Source organism: Corythoichthys intestinalis, chromosome 17, assembly GCF_030265065.1.
Source record: "Corythoichthys intestinalis isolate RoL2023-P3 chromosome 17, ASM3026506v1, whole genome shotgun sequence".
Taxonomy (NCBI): Eukaryota; Metazoa; Chordata; class Actinopteri; order Syngnathiformes; family Syngnathidae; genus Corythoichthys; species Corythoichthys intestinalis.
This window is the reverse complement of record NC_080411.1, coordinates 289383-301871: the sequence shown is the minus strand read 5'-3', so window position 1 is coordinate 301871 and position 12489 is coordinate 289383. Positions and strand designations below refer to the sequence as shown.

Here is a 12489-nt window from a genome sequence, read left to right as displayed (position 1 = left end):
CTCTAATATGGCTTCCACCACGGCATGTCGGTTAGCTTAGCTTCAATGTTCGGGCGTCCGTCGCGTACATCGATGCGCAGTGGTGAACGCAGCTATTTAAACGCGTGCGCAGTTGGTAGTGTTCGTTAAAGTTCTGAATCAGGGCTTTTTTTTTTTCTCACTCGTACCGTGTACACGAATGCATCGGCGAACACAGGTTAGGGCCGCGCCGCATTTTCCTTCCCGTCAAGTCTGTAGCAAAGCCCCCTTCCTGCCTATCCCATCCGCGATGGCGACAGAAATGGAAGGCTCCGATTGGTCGCGATTCCTGTCAATCGCCGCTTATTCCCTCTCCGCTAGCGATAAACTGCCGGCAGTAGGCGGGTACTTGTTAAGAAAAAGATAAGGTCATTTGAATTACGCGAGCTACAGCAGCAATGAAGCTAGAAATCATATCACGGATCGGCATCACGGACGGATGATTCTCGCCGGGTCAAAGTCGACACGCTCAGTCAGGCCAATCGGAGCGGAGGCGCCGTGGTGTTAACAACAAGAAGAATCCCGGGGCAGGGTGCGCGTATCCGACCGTCTCGGTGCGTCTCTTTTAGCGCCGCTATCGAGCCGGAGCGAGCGTGTGCGAGGCGACCAGCAGGCTGGCCTGTAAGCCGATCAACGAGTTTCGCCTCGAGGATTTCTTCTCCTGCACATTACGTGCTCCGACTGGGCCAGGTGAGAGGCGTCTGTCCGTCAATGCGTGCGATAGTAACAAAAGGCTGACGTGATGATGACCGCGCGCGCTTGTCCTCCGTCGTCAACCTTGCGGGCGGGCGATCAGTCGCTAAAGCCATTTGACTGCCAGCTCATTCGCAGTCAGGACAAGCAAATAGCATAGCCGCCGTATCTCCGAGCCATGGTTCTAAATTTTCGCGTGGCACCACCTCCCGCTTGGCCGGACCTGCCGGTGTTCTCCACACGGTGCCCAGTTTAGGCCCTTTGTACTGTGGACGCACATGGCACTTGGTGACATGCCACAAACATGAGGAAGGGAAAGAACTTCCGCGGACTAAGAATGCAAATAAAAGAATTTCGGCCAGCTACACATGCCTGCCGCCGCCGCCGCTGCTGCTGCTGCTGCTGCTGCATCATCTTTGGGTGCCACCTTCCCAGCTGTCACTACACACCTGAGACAACACAATGTTAGGCTATGTATCAGCTTTGTCCATGCAGGGGTCAAGCCAGCTTCCTTTCATTAAATACGGATCCCTTTGCTTTGCAATTATTTGGATAGAGAATCATTGACTTTGCTTTCCTTGGTTGCTTGCTATTAGTTTAGATGTATGCAAATGTTTGAAGCCTTGGCAGAGGTTTGAGTGTTCTTCAGATATAGCCTGGCCTGCTTATGTTTCAACCTGAAAGTGTTTGCGTATACGATCAGTTCCATAACACCAGTGTAGTCTATCAGATTTGTCGAATTTCATCTTTTTTTACGACCGCATGGGGAAAAAAACAGTGATTTTTTTTTTTTATGTTCTAGAAAAACAAAAATGTCACCATTAAAACCTTTTTAGCTACCGTTTTAAAATTGTTAACATGTAATAAAACTGTCATGTCACTGATGTCCTTCCCATATTATCTGTTAACTGCATTTTACAAGTGTAAAAAGAAATCAACCCCCTAAAACATCCATCCAACTTCTTTTAACAGCCCCTGTCGCCTTCAGACTCATGGGTGAAATAGTGTACATCCTGGAGTGGTCGCCATCACATACACAATAGTCAAACAAACATTTATTTCACAGCAAATGACAATTTAGAGTGTTCAGTGGACCTAAAGTTTAGGATTCGGGCTATGGGAGGATGACAAAATAGTTGTCATTTACCCATTTTAATACTTGCTCACCTAAATTCAGGAAGGTACTCTTGTGTCACTTTAGAGTAAGATTTTCAAACTACATTATTTTGTCATGTGAAGTCACATCAGCTATGGTTTCCTTTGGGGGGGCATCGTGACTGCAAACACATATATACACTACAGTAAAAACCTGAAATTGTTAAATATACACCAAAATTCAATAACACCTGTTTGTGAAATGCAAAGCCAGTCAAAATGTTTTGTTAAAAATACCTATGGAATTTATTTGGAACTTGTGTCACTAACAGTTTTGATACCTCACTGTTTCTAAAAGTGAAAAAAATGCCAACAAATTTTCACCCGAAACATAAATTTGATGCAGGCCCCAGAAAATATGACGTGCTAGATTTGGCCCCCGAACTTTGAGTATGACACTTTAGAGGAACTACCCCCACTAAGAGGTTAAACATTTTAAACCACACTATGCAGAGTCATTATTTGAGAAGTTCAATTGCTCACATACAGTACAATAGTGACCCGTTTCACTAATTTGAACTTTCTTCTACTGGAGTGTTTCATAGATCTACTGTATGTTGTTGCAGGATGCTGCGTTTAACGTGTTGCTCGGCTCTGCTGTTCGTCTTGAGGCTGCTGATGGGCCTGCCGTGGTTCCAGGTCTTACCCGCCGTTCTGATTTTCTACCTGGGAAGCGGAGGATGGCGCTTCCTTCGTATTTTCGTCAAAACGATCGGCAGAGACTTGCAGTAAGTAGTACGGAGAAGCCCCGTCGTTTCTGTTGGTTCAAGTATACTTGACGAATCTCATTCACGAATTGTACTTGTTCCTTTCACGCGTGTTGCGAGTGTGAGATTTAAAAAAACAAAAAATGACAAGGAAGGAGTTTGCATCTTCATCATTGGCTCCCCAAAGGCTTGGGTGAAGATTCTATGATCAGACTTGTAAGGCTAAATTCTTTTTTAAAAGCTTTCATCTTCTTTCCATAACAAGCATGACTCAGTGGCTGGCGCGACTTCGGGTGGCCAGGCTCGTCTTACGTTTGTACCGCAGACTCTTTTGATTTTGAATTCCGTCATCGTAAATTCCGAGGGTAACTATTTTTTCTAAGAATGGAAATTCAATATTAAAAATGGGCATTGATTCTATTGATGAGTTCATTTGTTGGTTGCTGTGACGACTACACTTGATCATATTGGAAAAGGATGTCCATCACAATAATACCCTGGTTCCCAAACTGTTTCAAGCTAGTCACACCTTTAAAAAAATCTCTCTATGCTTCTCTTTTGTCACAAAGGATGCGCAGTAGCATAGAGGCCGTCAGTGTAAAATGAGTCCATTTCTATCCCTCGAAAATATACAAAATAACAAAGGCAACTGTAATATGTATTATGCATTGCTAGAAGAGTAAATTTGATCTTAAATATAAGAAAATAAGCACATGTACTTCGAAATGTATTGCATGTAAAATTAACCAATACTAAAATAAGTCTGACAACAAAAAGTTTTTTTTCTTTTTATGCAAATGTACTTATTAGCCAAATTCAACAAACCTACTTTGCCAGTGATTCTTTCGAAATGCTTCCGGAATACCACCAACATCAACAACCTTATACCAGTATTATTGTATTTACAGGCTAACCCTTTTTGATGTGTGAGGAAACCGTTAGCACGCTGCACCGGTAGCCATCGACTTACTCAATAGGGACTTGAATCGGTTTTGCTGATGTATCGGTAAATTATACTGCAGTCTAATGATAATCTTGATCTTCACACCTTTGTTCTGTATCTGAAATATCAAATGCAATGTTTCCATTTTGTCCCTTGGACCGACCCACTCCTTGTCCAGCTGTGCTGTAATCTTTTATGGCAGGTGTCATTATGAATGACCTTTGTTCTTCAGAGTCAGAGATGAGACTCTATCTGCATAAACTCAACTTCATTTGGAAGTTGTTTGGTTCTAAATGATTTTTTTTTTCTTACGTTGTATTACAGTGGGGCAAATAAGTATTTAGTCAACCACTAATTGTGCAAGTTCTCCCACTTGAAAATATTAGAGAGGCCTGTAATTGTCAACATGGGTAAACCTCAACCATGAGAGACAGAATGTGGGGGGAGAAAAAAAAAGAAAATCACATTGTTTGATTTTTTAAAAAATGTTATTTCCAAATTAGAGTGGAAAATAAGTATTTGGTCAATGCCAAAAGTTCATCTCAATACTTTCTTATGTACCCTTTGTTGGCAATAACGGAGGCCAAACTTTTTCTGTACCTCTTCACAAGTTTTTCACACACTGTTGCTTGTATTTTGGCCCATTCCTCCGTGCAGGATTTGAGTCCCTGGCGGCGCATTGTGTTACTGATAGTAGCCTTTGTTACTGTGGTCCCAGCTCTCTGTAGGTCATTCACTAGGTCCCCCCGTATGGTTCTGGGATTTATGCCCACCGTTCTTGTTATCATTTTGAGGCCACAGGGTGAGATCTTGCATGGAACCCCAGATCGAGGGCGATTATCAGTGGTCTTGTAAGTCTTCCATTTTCAAATAATTGCTCCCACAGTTGATTTCTTTACACCATATTGCAGATTCAGTCTTCCCAGCCTGGTGCAGGTCTACAATTTTGTCTCTGGTGTTCTTCGACAGCTCTTTGGTCTTGGCCATAGTGGAGTTTGGAGTGTGACTGACTGAGGTTGTGGACAGGTGTCTTTTATACCGATAATGAGTTAAAACAGGTGCCATTAATACTAAACCCTGACCTCATTAGAAGAAGTTAGACCTCTTGGTTTTTACGTTGTATTGATTTAAATGTGATTTTTATGATCTTCATGTGATGTAAAGCACTTTGAATTGCCTTGTGTTGAATTGTGCTATATAAATAAATTTGCCTTGCCTTGCCTTGCCTTTGACAGCCAGAAATCTTGCTTGTTTGTTGGTGACTAAATACTTATTTTCCGCTGTAATTTGGAAATAAATTCTTTAAAAATTGAACAATGTGATTTTCTGTTGTTGTTTTTTTCACATTCTGTCTCTCATGGTTGAGGTTTACCCATGTTGACAATTACAGGCCTCTCTCATCTTTTCAAGTAGGAAAACTTGCACAATTGGTGGTTGATTAAATACTTATTTGCCCCACTGTATGTGCCTAGTTCAGTTGGTAGTTATGTTGTCATTTTTAGGGCCCGAGCACTAGACGTGCGAAGGCCCTATTGTTTTGCAAAGGATTATTATTATTATTATTATTATTATTATTATTATTAGGGCCCGAGCACTAGACGTGCGAAGGCCCTATTGTTTTGCAAAGGATTATTTTTTTTTTTATTTTTTTTTTTTTTTTTTTTTTTCAGGGCAAATGAAAACGGCCAATTTGGAGGCCTGAACATGCACGAAAAGTCACCAAAATTTGCACATACGTCCGGAAAATTGTAAATTTCGATAATTTTGCAACGTTGCAAAAAAATATAACAAAATGGCTCAGTGGCGCCCCCTTGAAATTTTAAAATTGGCCTATAACATTAGGGTATGTCAGCGTAGAGCAATGAAATTTGGGGGGTCTATACCTTGTCCAAAACCGCTCCAAAAAAGCATTTACACGCATATTCCAAACCCAACAGGAAATCGGTTATTTTGGATCAAATATGAAATTTTTATCGATTCACAGGGTGCACATTTGAGACCTTTTCGCCGTGGGAGTTAGTTGGATCATCTTCAAAATTGGTGAGACTGTTCAGGAGACATATGAAATCTTAAGTTTTGAAAATGGTGCGTTTTCATTCACGGGTCTGACCTGGGCGTGGTGCCAAAGTCGACCATTTTTTCGGCAAAATGACAAATTCAGTAAATGACTAATAGTTCCTTGACACAACGTTCAATCTTTTACATATTTGGCATGTATTTGTGGTATCCCACCCTTAACACGAGTGCATTGAAATATTACCCATTAGGTCTAGCGCCCCCTAGTGAGAACAGGAAATGCCTTTTTTTACGAGACAGGTTCCTCCTCCAAGGGAAAAAAATCTGTTGACCTCAAACCTGCATCAGGGGAGCCTTAAGACCTGTGTTCAGGTGCCTGATGAAAAATATTGAGGTTTCGTTGAGGCGGAGGGGTCCAAACAGAAAAGTGAAAATGAACGTCAACAATTTGTCACGCAAAAAACTTTGAACAGTCATAACTCGGCAGATATACAACATATCTGCGCCAAACGTCCCGTGTTTGTTAAGAGTCATACCCTGAAGGTTCTTGTAGGGGTCATTTGCATCAACTCTACAGTGCCAACTAGTGGCGACAGAAAGAAGTTTTAAAAAAGGCCTTTCCTATTGGGTTTTTTCAACATAGAGCAAGGAAATTTGGGGAGTAGATACCTTATGCAAAACTGCTCCAAAAAGTCTCTTGCACCCGTATTCCAAATCCAACAGGAAATCGGGTATTTTGGATCGAATGTGAAATTTTCATGGGTTCACAGTAGGAGTTTACATTTGGAGGCTTGAATATGCACAAAAACTCGTAAAAATTTGCACATACATGCGGCTTTGGATAACGTTCGATAATCTTGCAATGTTACGAAAAAATGTAACAAAATGCCTCAGTGGCGCCCCCTTGAATTTTTCAAAAAGGCGTTTCCTATTAGGTTTTTTTAACATAGAGTGATGAAATTTGGGGAGTCGATACCTTGTGCAAAACTGCTCCAAAAAGTCTCTTGCACCCGTATTCCAAATCCAACAGGAAATCTGGTATTTTGGATCGAATGTGAAATTTTTATCGGTTCACAGTAGGAGTTTACATTTGGAGGCTTGAACATGCACGAAAACTCACAAAAATTTGGACATACATGCGGCTTTGCATAACGTTCAATAATCTTGCAACGTTACGAAAACATGTAACAAAATGGCTCAGTGGCGCCCCCTTGAAATTTTCAAAAAGGCCTCTCTATTTAGGTTTTTTCAACGTAGAAGGATGAAATTCGGAGAGTCGATACCTTGTACAAAACTGCTCCAAAAAGTCTCTTGCATGCGTATTCCAAACCCAACAGGAAATCGGGTATTTTGGATTGAATATGAAATTTTTATCGATTTACAGTGTGCACATTTTACACCTTGGCACCTAGGGAATTAGTTTGATCATTCTCAAAATTGGCGAGACTGTTCATGAGGCACATGAAATCTTAAGTTATCAAAATGGTGTGTTTTCATTCACGGGCCTGACCTGGGCGGGGCGCCAAATTCTTCCATTTTTTCGCCAAAACACCGAATTCGGAAAATGACTGATAACTCCCTCATACAACGTTCAATCTATTTTAAATCTGGCATGTGTGTGAGGTATACCAGCCTGAGCAGGACTGGATTGAAAATTTACCATTTGTGCCTGGCGCCTCCTAGTGGGAACAGGAAATGCCCTTTTTTACGGGACACACTCCTCCTCTAAAGGGAAAAAATCAATCTACCTCAAACCTGCATAAGGGAAACCTTAAGACCTGTCTTCAGGTGCCTGATGAAAAATATTGAAGTTTCGTTGAAGCGGAGGGGTCCAAACAGGAAAGTGAAAATGACTGTCAACAGTTTTTCTCTCCAAAAACTTTGAACAGTCATAACTCGGCAGATATACAAGATATCTGCGCCAAACTTCCCGTGCTTGTTGAGAGTCATACCCTGAGGGGTCATTTGCATCAACCCTACAGCGCCAACTAGTGGCGATAGAAAGTCACTCGTTTTTCCAAAACATGTCCAGTTCTTTTCATGTTGGTCATTGTAGTTTCAAGACCTATTAAAATACTTTTTTACGGCCCATGTCCACGTGTCTCTGTCTGTTGCCGTGACGACCCTTTGTTCGCCATTTAAAGGAAATATTTTTTTTCAGAGACTCAGGGAGCTTATAGAGCCACAATAGTTGGCACACTTGGTCGAATTGGCCCAGTTAGAAGATTAATTTTGGTTTTGAATAAGGGCTTGGCTGCACAGCTCAGTAGTGGCTCCTTTTTTGTAGTACTCTCTCCAATAGGGGTTTTTATCTCTTGGGTGTGGGAATGTAAATAGGCGACTTTCGAGCATGTTAGGTTCTAATGAGATGATTAGAGAGGAGGATCTGCCACCACCCTGACCTGCACACAGTCCGAGTTGCGTGACGTCCGAGTTGCGCTAGATTGCGAGGGCCCGTTCAGTCCTGCTTGCAGGCCTAGTTAGGGCCCGAGCACTAAGCGTGCGAAGGCCCTATTGTTTTGCAAAGGATTATTTTTTTTTTTATTTTTTTTTTATTTTTTTTTTTTCAGGGCAAATGAAAACGGCCAATTTGGAGGCCTGAACATGCACGAAAAGTCACCAAAATTTGCACATACGTCCGGAAAATTGTAAATTTCGATAATTTTGCAACGTTGCAAAAAAATATAACAAAATGGCTCAGTGGCGCCCCCTTGAAATTTTAAAATTGGCCTATAACATTAGGGTCTGTCAGCGTAGAGCAATGAAATTTGGGGGGTCTATACCTTGTCCAAAACCGCTCCAAAAAAGCATTTACACGCATATTCCAAACCCAACAGGAAATCGGTTATTTTGGATCAAATATGAAATTTTTATCGATTTACAGGGTGCACATTTGAGACCTTTTCGCCGAGGGAGTTAGTTGGATCATCTTCAAAATTGGTGAGACTGTTCAGGAGACATATGAAATCTTAAGTTTTGAAAATGGTGCGTTTTCATTCACGGGTCTGACCTGGGCGTGGTGCCAAAGTCGACCATTTTTTCGGCAAAATGACAAATTCAGTAAATGACTTATAGTTCCTTGACACAACGTTCAATCTTTTTCATATTTGGCATGTATGTGTGGTATCCCACCCTTAACACGAGTGCATTGAAATATTACCCATTAGGTCTAGCGCCCCCTAGTGAGAACAGGAAATGCCTTTTTTTACGAGACAGGTTCCTCCTCCAAGGGAAAAAAATCTGTTGACCTCAAACCTGCATCAGGGGAGCCTTAAGACCTGTGTTCAGGTGCCTGATGAAAAATATTGAGGTTTTGTTGAGGCGGAGGGGTCCAAACAGGAAAGTGAAAATGAACGTCAACAATTTGTCACGCAAAAAACTTTGAACAGTCATAACTCGGCAGATATACAACATATCTGCGCCAAACTTCCCGTGTTTGTTGAGAGTCATACCCTGAAGGTTCTTGTAGGGGTCATTTGCATCAACTCTACAGTGCCAACTAGTGGCGACAGAAAGAAGTTTTAAAAAAGGCCTTTCCTATTGGGTTTTTTCAACATAGAGCAAGGAAATTTGGGGAGTAGATACCTTATGCAAAACTGCTCCAAAAAGTCTCTTGCACCCATTTTCCAAATCCAACAGGAAATCGGGTATTTTGGATGGAATGTGAAATTTTCATGGGTTCACAGTAGGAGTTTACATTTGGAGGCTTGAATATGCACAAAAACTCGTAAAAATTTGCACATACATGCGGCTTTAGATAACGTTCGATAATCTTGCAATGTTACGAAAAAATGTAGCAAAATGCCTCAGTGGCGCCCCCTTGAATTTTTCAAAAAGGCGTTTCCTATTAGGTTTTTTTGACAGAGAGTGATGAAATTTGGGGAGTCGATACCTTGTGCAAAACTGCTCCAAAAAGTCTCTTGCACCCGTATTCCAAATCCAACAGGAAATCGGGTATTTTGGATCGAATGTGAAATTTTTATCGGTTCACAGTAGGAGTTTACATTTGGAGGCTTGAACATGCACGAAAACTCACAAAAATTTGGACATACATGTGGCTTTGCATAACGTTCAATAATCTTGCAACGTTACGAAAACATGTAACAAAATGGCTCAGTGGCGCCCCCTTGAAATTTTCAAAAAGGCCTCTCCATTTAGGTTTTTTCAACGTAGAGGGATGAAATTCGGAGAGTCGATACCTTGTACAAAACTGCTCCAAAAAGTCTCTTGCATGCATATTCCAAACCCAACAGGAAATCGGGTATTTTGGATTGAATGTGAAATTTTTATCGATTTACAGTGTGCACATTTTACACCTTGGCACCTAGGGAATTAGTTTGATCATTCTCAAAATTGGCGAGACTGTTCATGAGGCATATGAAATCTTAAGTTATCAAAATGGTGTGTTTTCATTCACGGGCCTGACCTGGGCGGGGTGCCAAAGTCGGCCATTTTTTCGCCAAAACACCGAATTCGGAAAATGACTGATAACTCCCTCATACAACGTTCAATCTATTTTAAATCTGGCATGTGTGTGAGGTATACCAGCCTGAGCAGGACTGGATTGAAAATTTACCATTTGTGCTTGGCGCCTCCTAGTGGGAACAGGAAATGCCCTTTTTTTACGGGACACACTCCTCCTCTAAAGGGAAAAAATCAATCTACCTCAAAGCTGCATAAGGGAAGCCTTAAGACCTGTCTTCAGGTGCCTGATGAAAAATATTGAAGTTTCGTTGAAGCGGAGGGGTCCAAACAGGAAAGTGAAAATGACTGTCAACAATTTTTCTCTCCAAAAACTTTGAACAGTCATAACTCGGCAGATATACAACATATCTGCGCCAAACTTCCCGTGCTTGTTGAGAGTCATACCCTGAAGGGCCTTGTAGGGGTCATTTGCATCAAACCTACAGCGCCAACTAGTGGCGATAGAAAGTCACTCGTTTTTCCAATACATGTTCAGTTCTTTTCAGGTTGGTCATTGTAGTTTCAAGACCTATTAAAATACTTATTTACGGCCCATGTCCACGTGTCTCTGTCTGTTGCCGTGACGACCCTTTGTTCGCCATTTAAAGGAAATATTTTTTTTCAGAGACTCAGGCAGCTTATAGAGCCACAATATTTGGCACACTTGGTCGAATTGGCCCACTTAGAAGATTAGTTTTGGGTTTTGAATAAGGGCTTGGCTACACAGCTCAGTAGTGGCTCCTTTTTTGTAGTACTCTCTCCAATAGGGGTTTTTGCTACTTTCGAGCATCTTAGGTTCTAATGAGATGATTAGAGAGGAGGATCTGCCACCACCCTGACCTGCACACAGTCCGAGTTGCGTGACGTCCGAGTTGCGCTAGATTGCGAGGGCCCGTTCAGTCCTGCTTGCAGGCCTAGTTATTATTATTATTATTATTATTATTATTCTTTTTTCAGGGCAAATGAAAATGGCCAATTTGGAGGCCTGAACATGCACGAAAAGTCACCAAAATTTGCACATACGTGCGGCTTTGCGTAAAATTCGATAATCTTGTGTCGTTTTGAAAAAATGTCAAAAAATGGCTCAGTGGCGCCCCCTTGACCCTTAAAATTTTCAAAAAGGCCTCTCCTCTCAGGTTTTCAACGTAGAGCAATGAAATTTGGGGAGTAGATACCTTATGCCTAACTGTTCAAAAAAGCCTCTTGCACCCATATTCCAAATCCAACAGGAAATCGGATATTTTGGATCAAATGTGAAATTTTTATCGGTTCACAGTTGGAGTTTACATTTGGAGGCCTGAACATGCACGAAAACTCACCAAAATTTGCACATACATGCAACTTTGCGTAAATTTTGATAATCTACAAAAAAATTTAACAAAATGGCTCAGTGGCGCCCCCTTGAAATTTTCAAAAAGGCCTTTCCTATTAGGTTTTTTCAACGTAGAACGATGAAATTTGGCGAGTCGATACATTGTGCAAAACTGCTCCAAAAAGTCTCTTGCACCCATATTCCAAACCCAACAGGAAGCCGGAAATTTTGGATCAAATGTGAAATTTTATCGATTTACATTTGAGACCTTGTCGCTGAAGAAAATAGTTGGATCGTCTTCAAAATTGGTCAGAGTATTCAGGAGACATATGAGATCTTAAGTTTTCAAAATGGTGAGTTTTCACTCAAGGGTCTGACCTGGGCGTGGTCCCAAAGTCGGCCATTTTTGGGCAAAATACCAAATTCAGAAAATGATTAAAAACTCCGTGATACAACATTCAATCTTTTTCATTTCTAGCATGTATATGAGATATCCCAGCCTGAACACGACTGCATTGAAATATTACCCATTAGGCCTGGCGCCCCCTAGTGGGAACAGGAAATGGCCTTCTTTACGAGACAGGCTCCTCCTCCAAGGGAAAAAAATCTATTGATCTCAAACCTGTTTCAGGGGAGCCTCAAGACATGTGTTCAGGTCCCTGATGAAAAATATTGAGGTTTCATTGAAGCGGAGAGGTCCAAACTGGAAGTGAAAATGACCGTCAACAATTTGTCTCGCCAAAAATTTTGAACAGTCATAACTCGGCAGATATGCAACATATCTGCGCCAAACTTTCCGTGTTTGTTGAGAGTCATACCCTGAAGGTTCTTGTAGGGGTCATTTGCATCAACTCTACAGTGCCAACTAGTGGCCACAGAAAGAAGTTTTAAAAAAGGCCTTTCCTATTGGGTTTTTTCAACATAGAGCAAGGAAATTTGGGGAGTAGATACCTTATGCAAAACTGCTCCAAAAAGTCTCTTGCACCCATATTCCAAAACCAACAGGAAATCGGGTATTTTGGATCGAATGTGAAATTTTCATGGGTTCACAGTAAGAGTTTACATTTGGAGGCTTGAATATGCATAAAAACTCACCAAAATTTGCACATACATGCGGCTTTGGATAACGTTCGATAATCTTGCAACGTTACGAAACAATTTAACAAAATGGCTCAGTGGCG

At 41.4% G+C, this 12489-nt stretch overlaps 1 protein-coding gene across 1 annotated transcript in view; it reads left to right on the top strand.

Moving 5' to 3' along the window:
• The first annotated feature begins 339 nt into the window (after positions 1–339).
• Positions 340–12489, top strand: part of slc27a4 (solute carrier family 27 member 4) — a 31807-nt gene continuing 19657 nt past the window's right edge. The window contains exons 1-2 of the mRNA XM_057819449.1: positions 340–708; positions 2433–2594. Of these exons, the coding sequence (XP_057675432.1) occupies positions 2434–2594 (161 nt within the window). The 5' untranslated portion in view covers positions 340–708; position 2433. The remainder of the gene's footprint in view (positions 709–2432; positions 2595–12489) is intronic.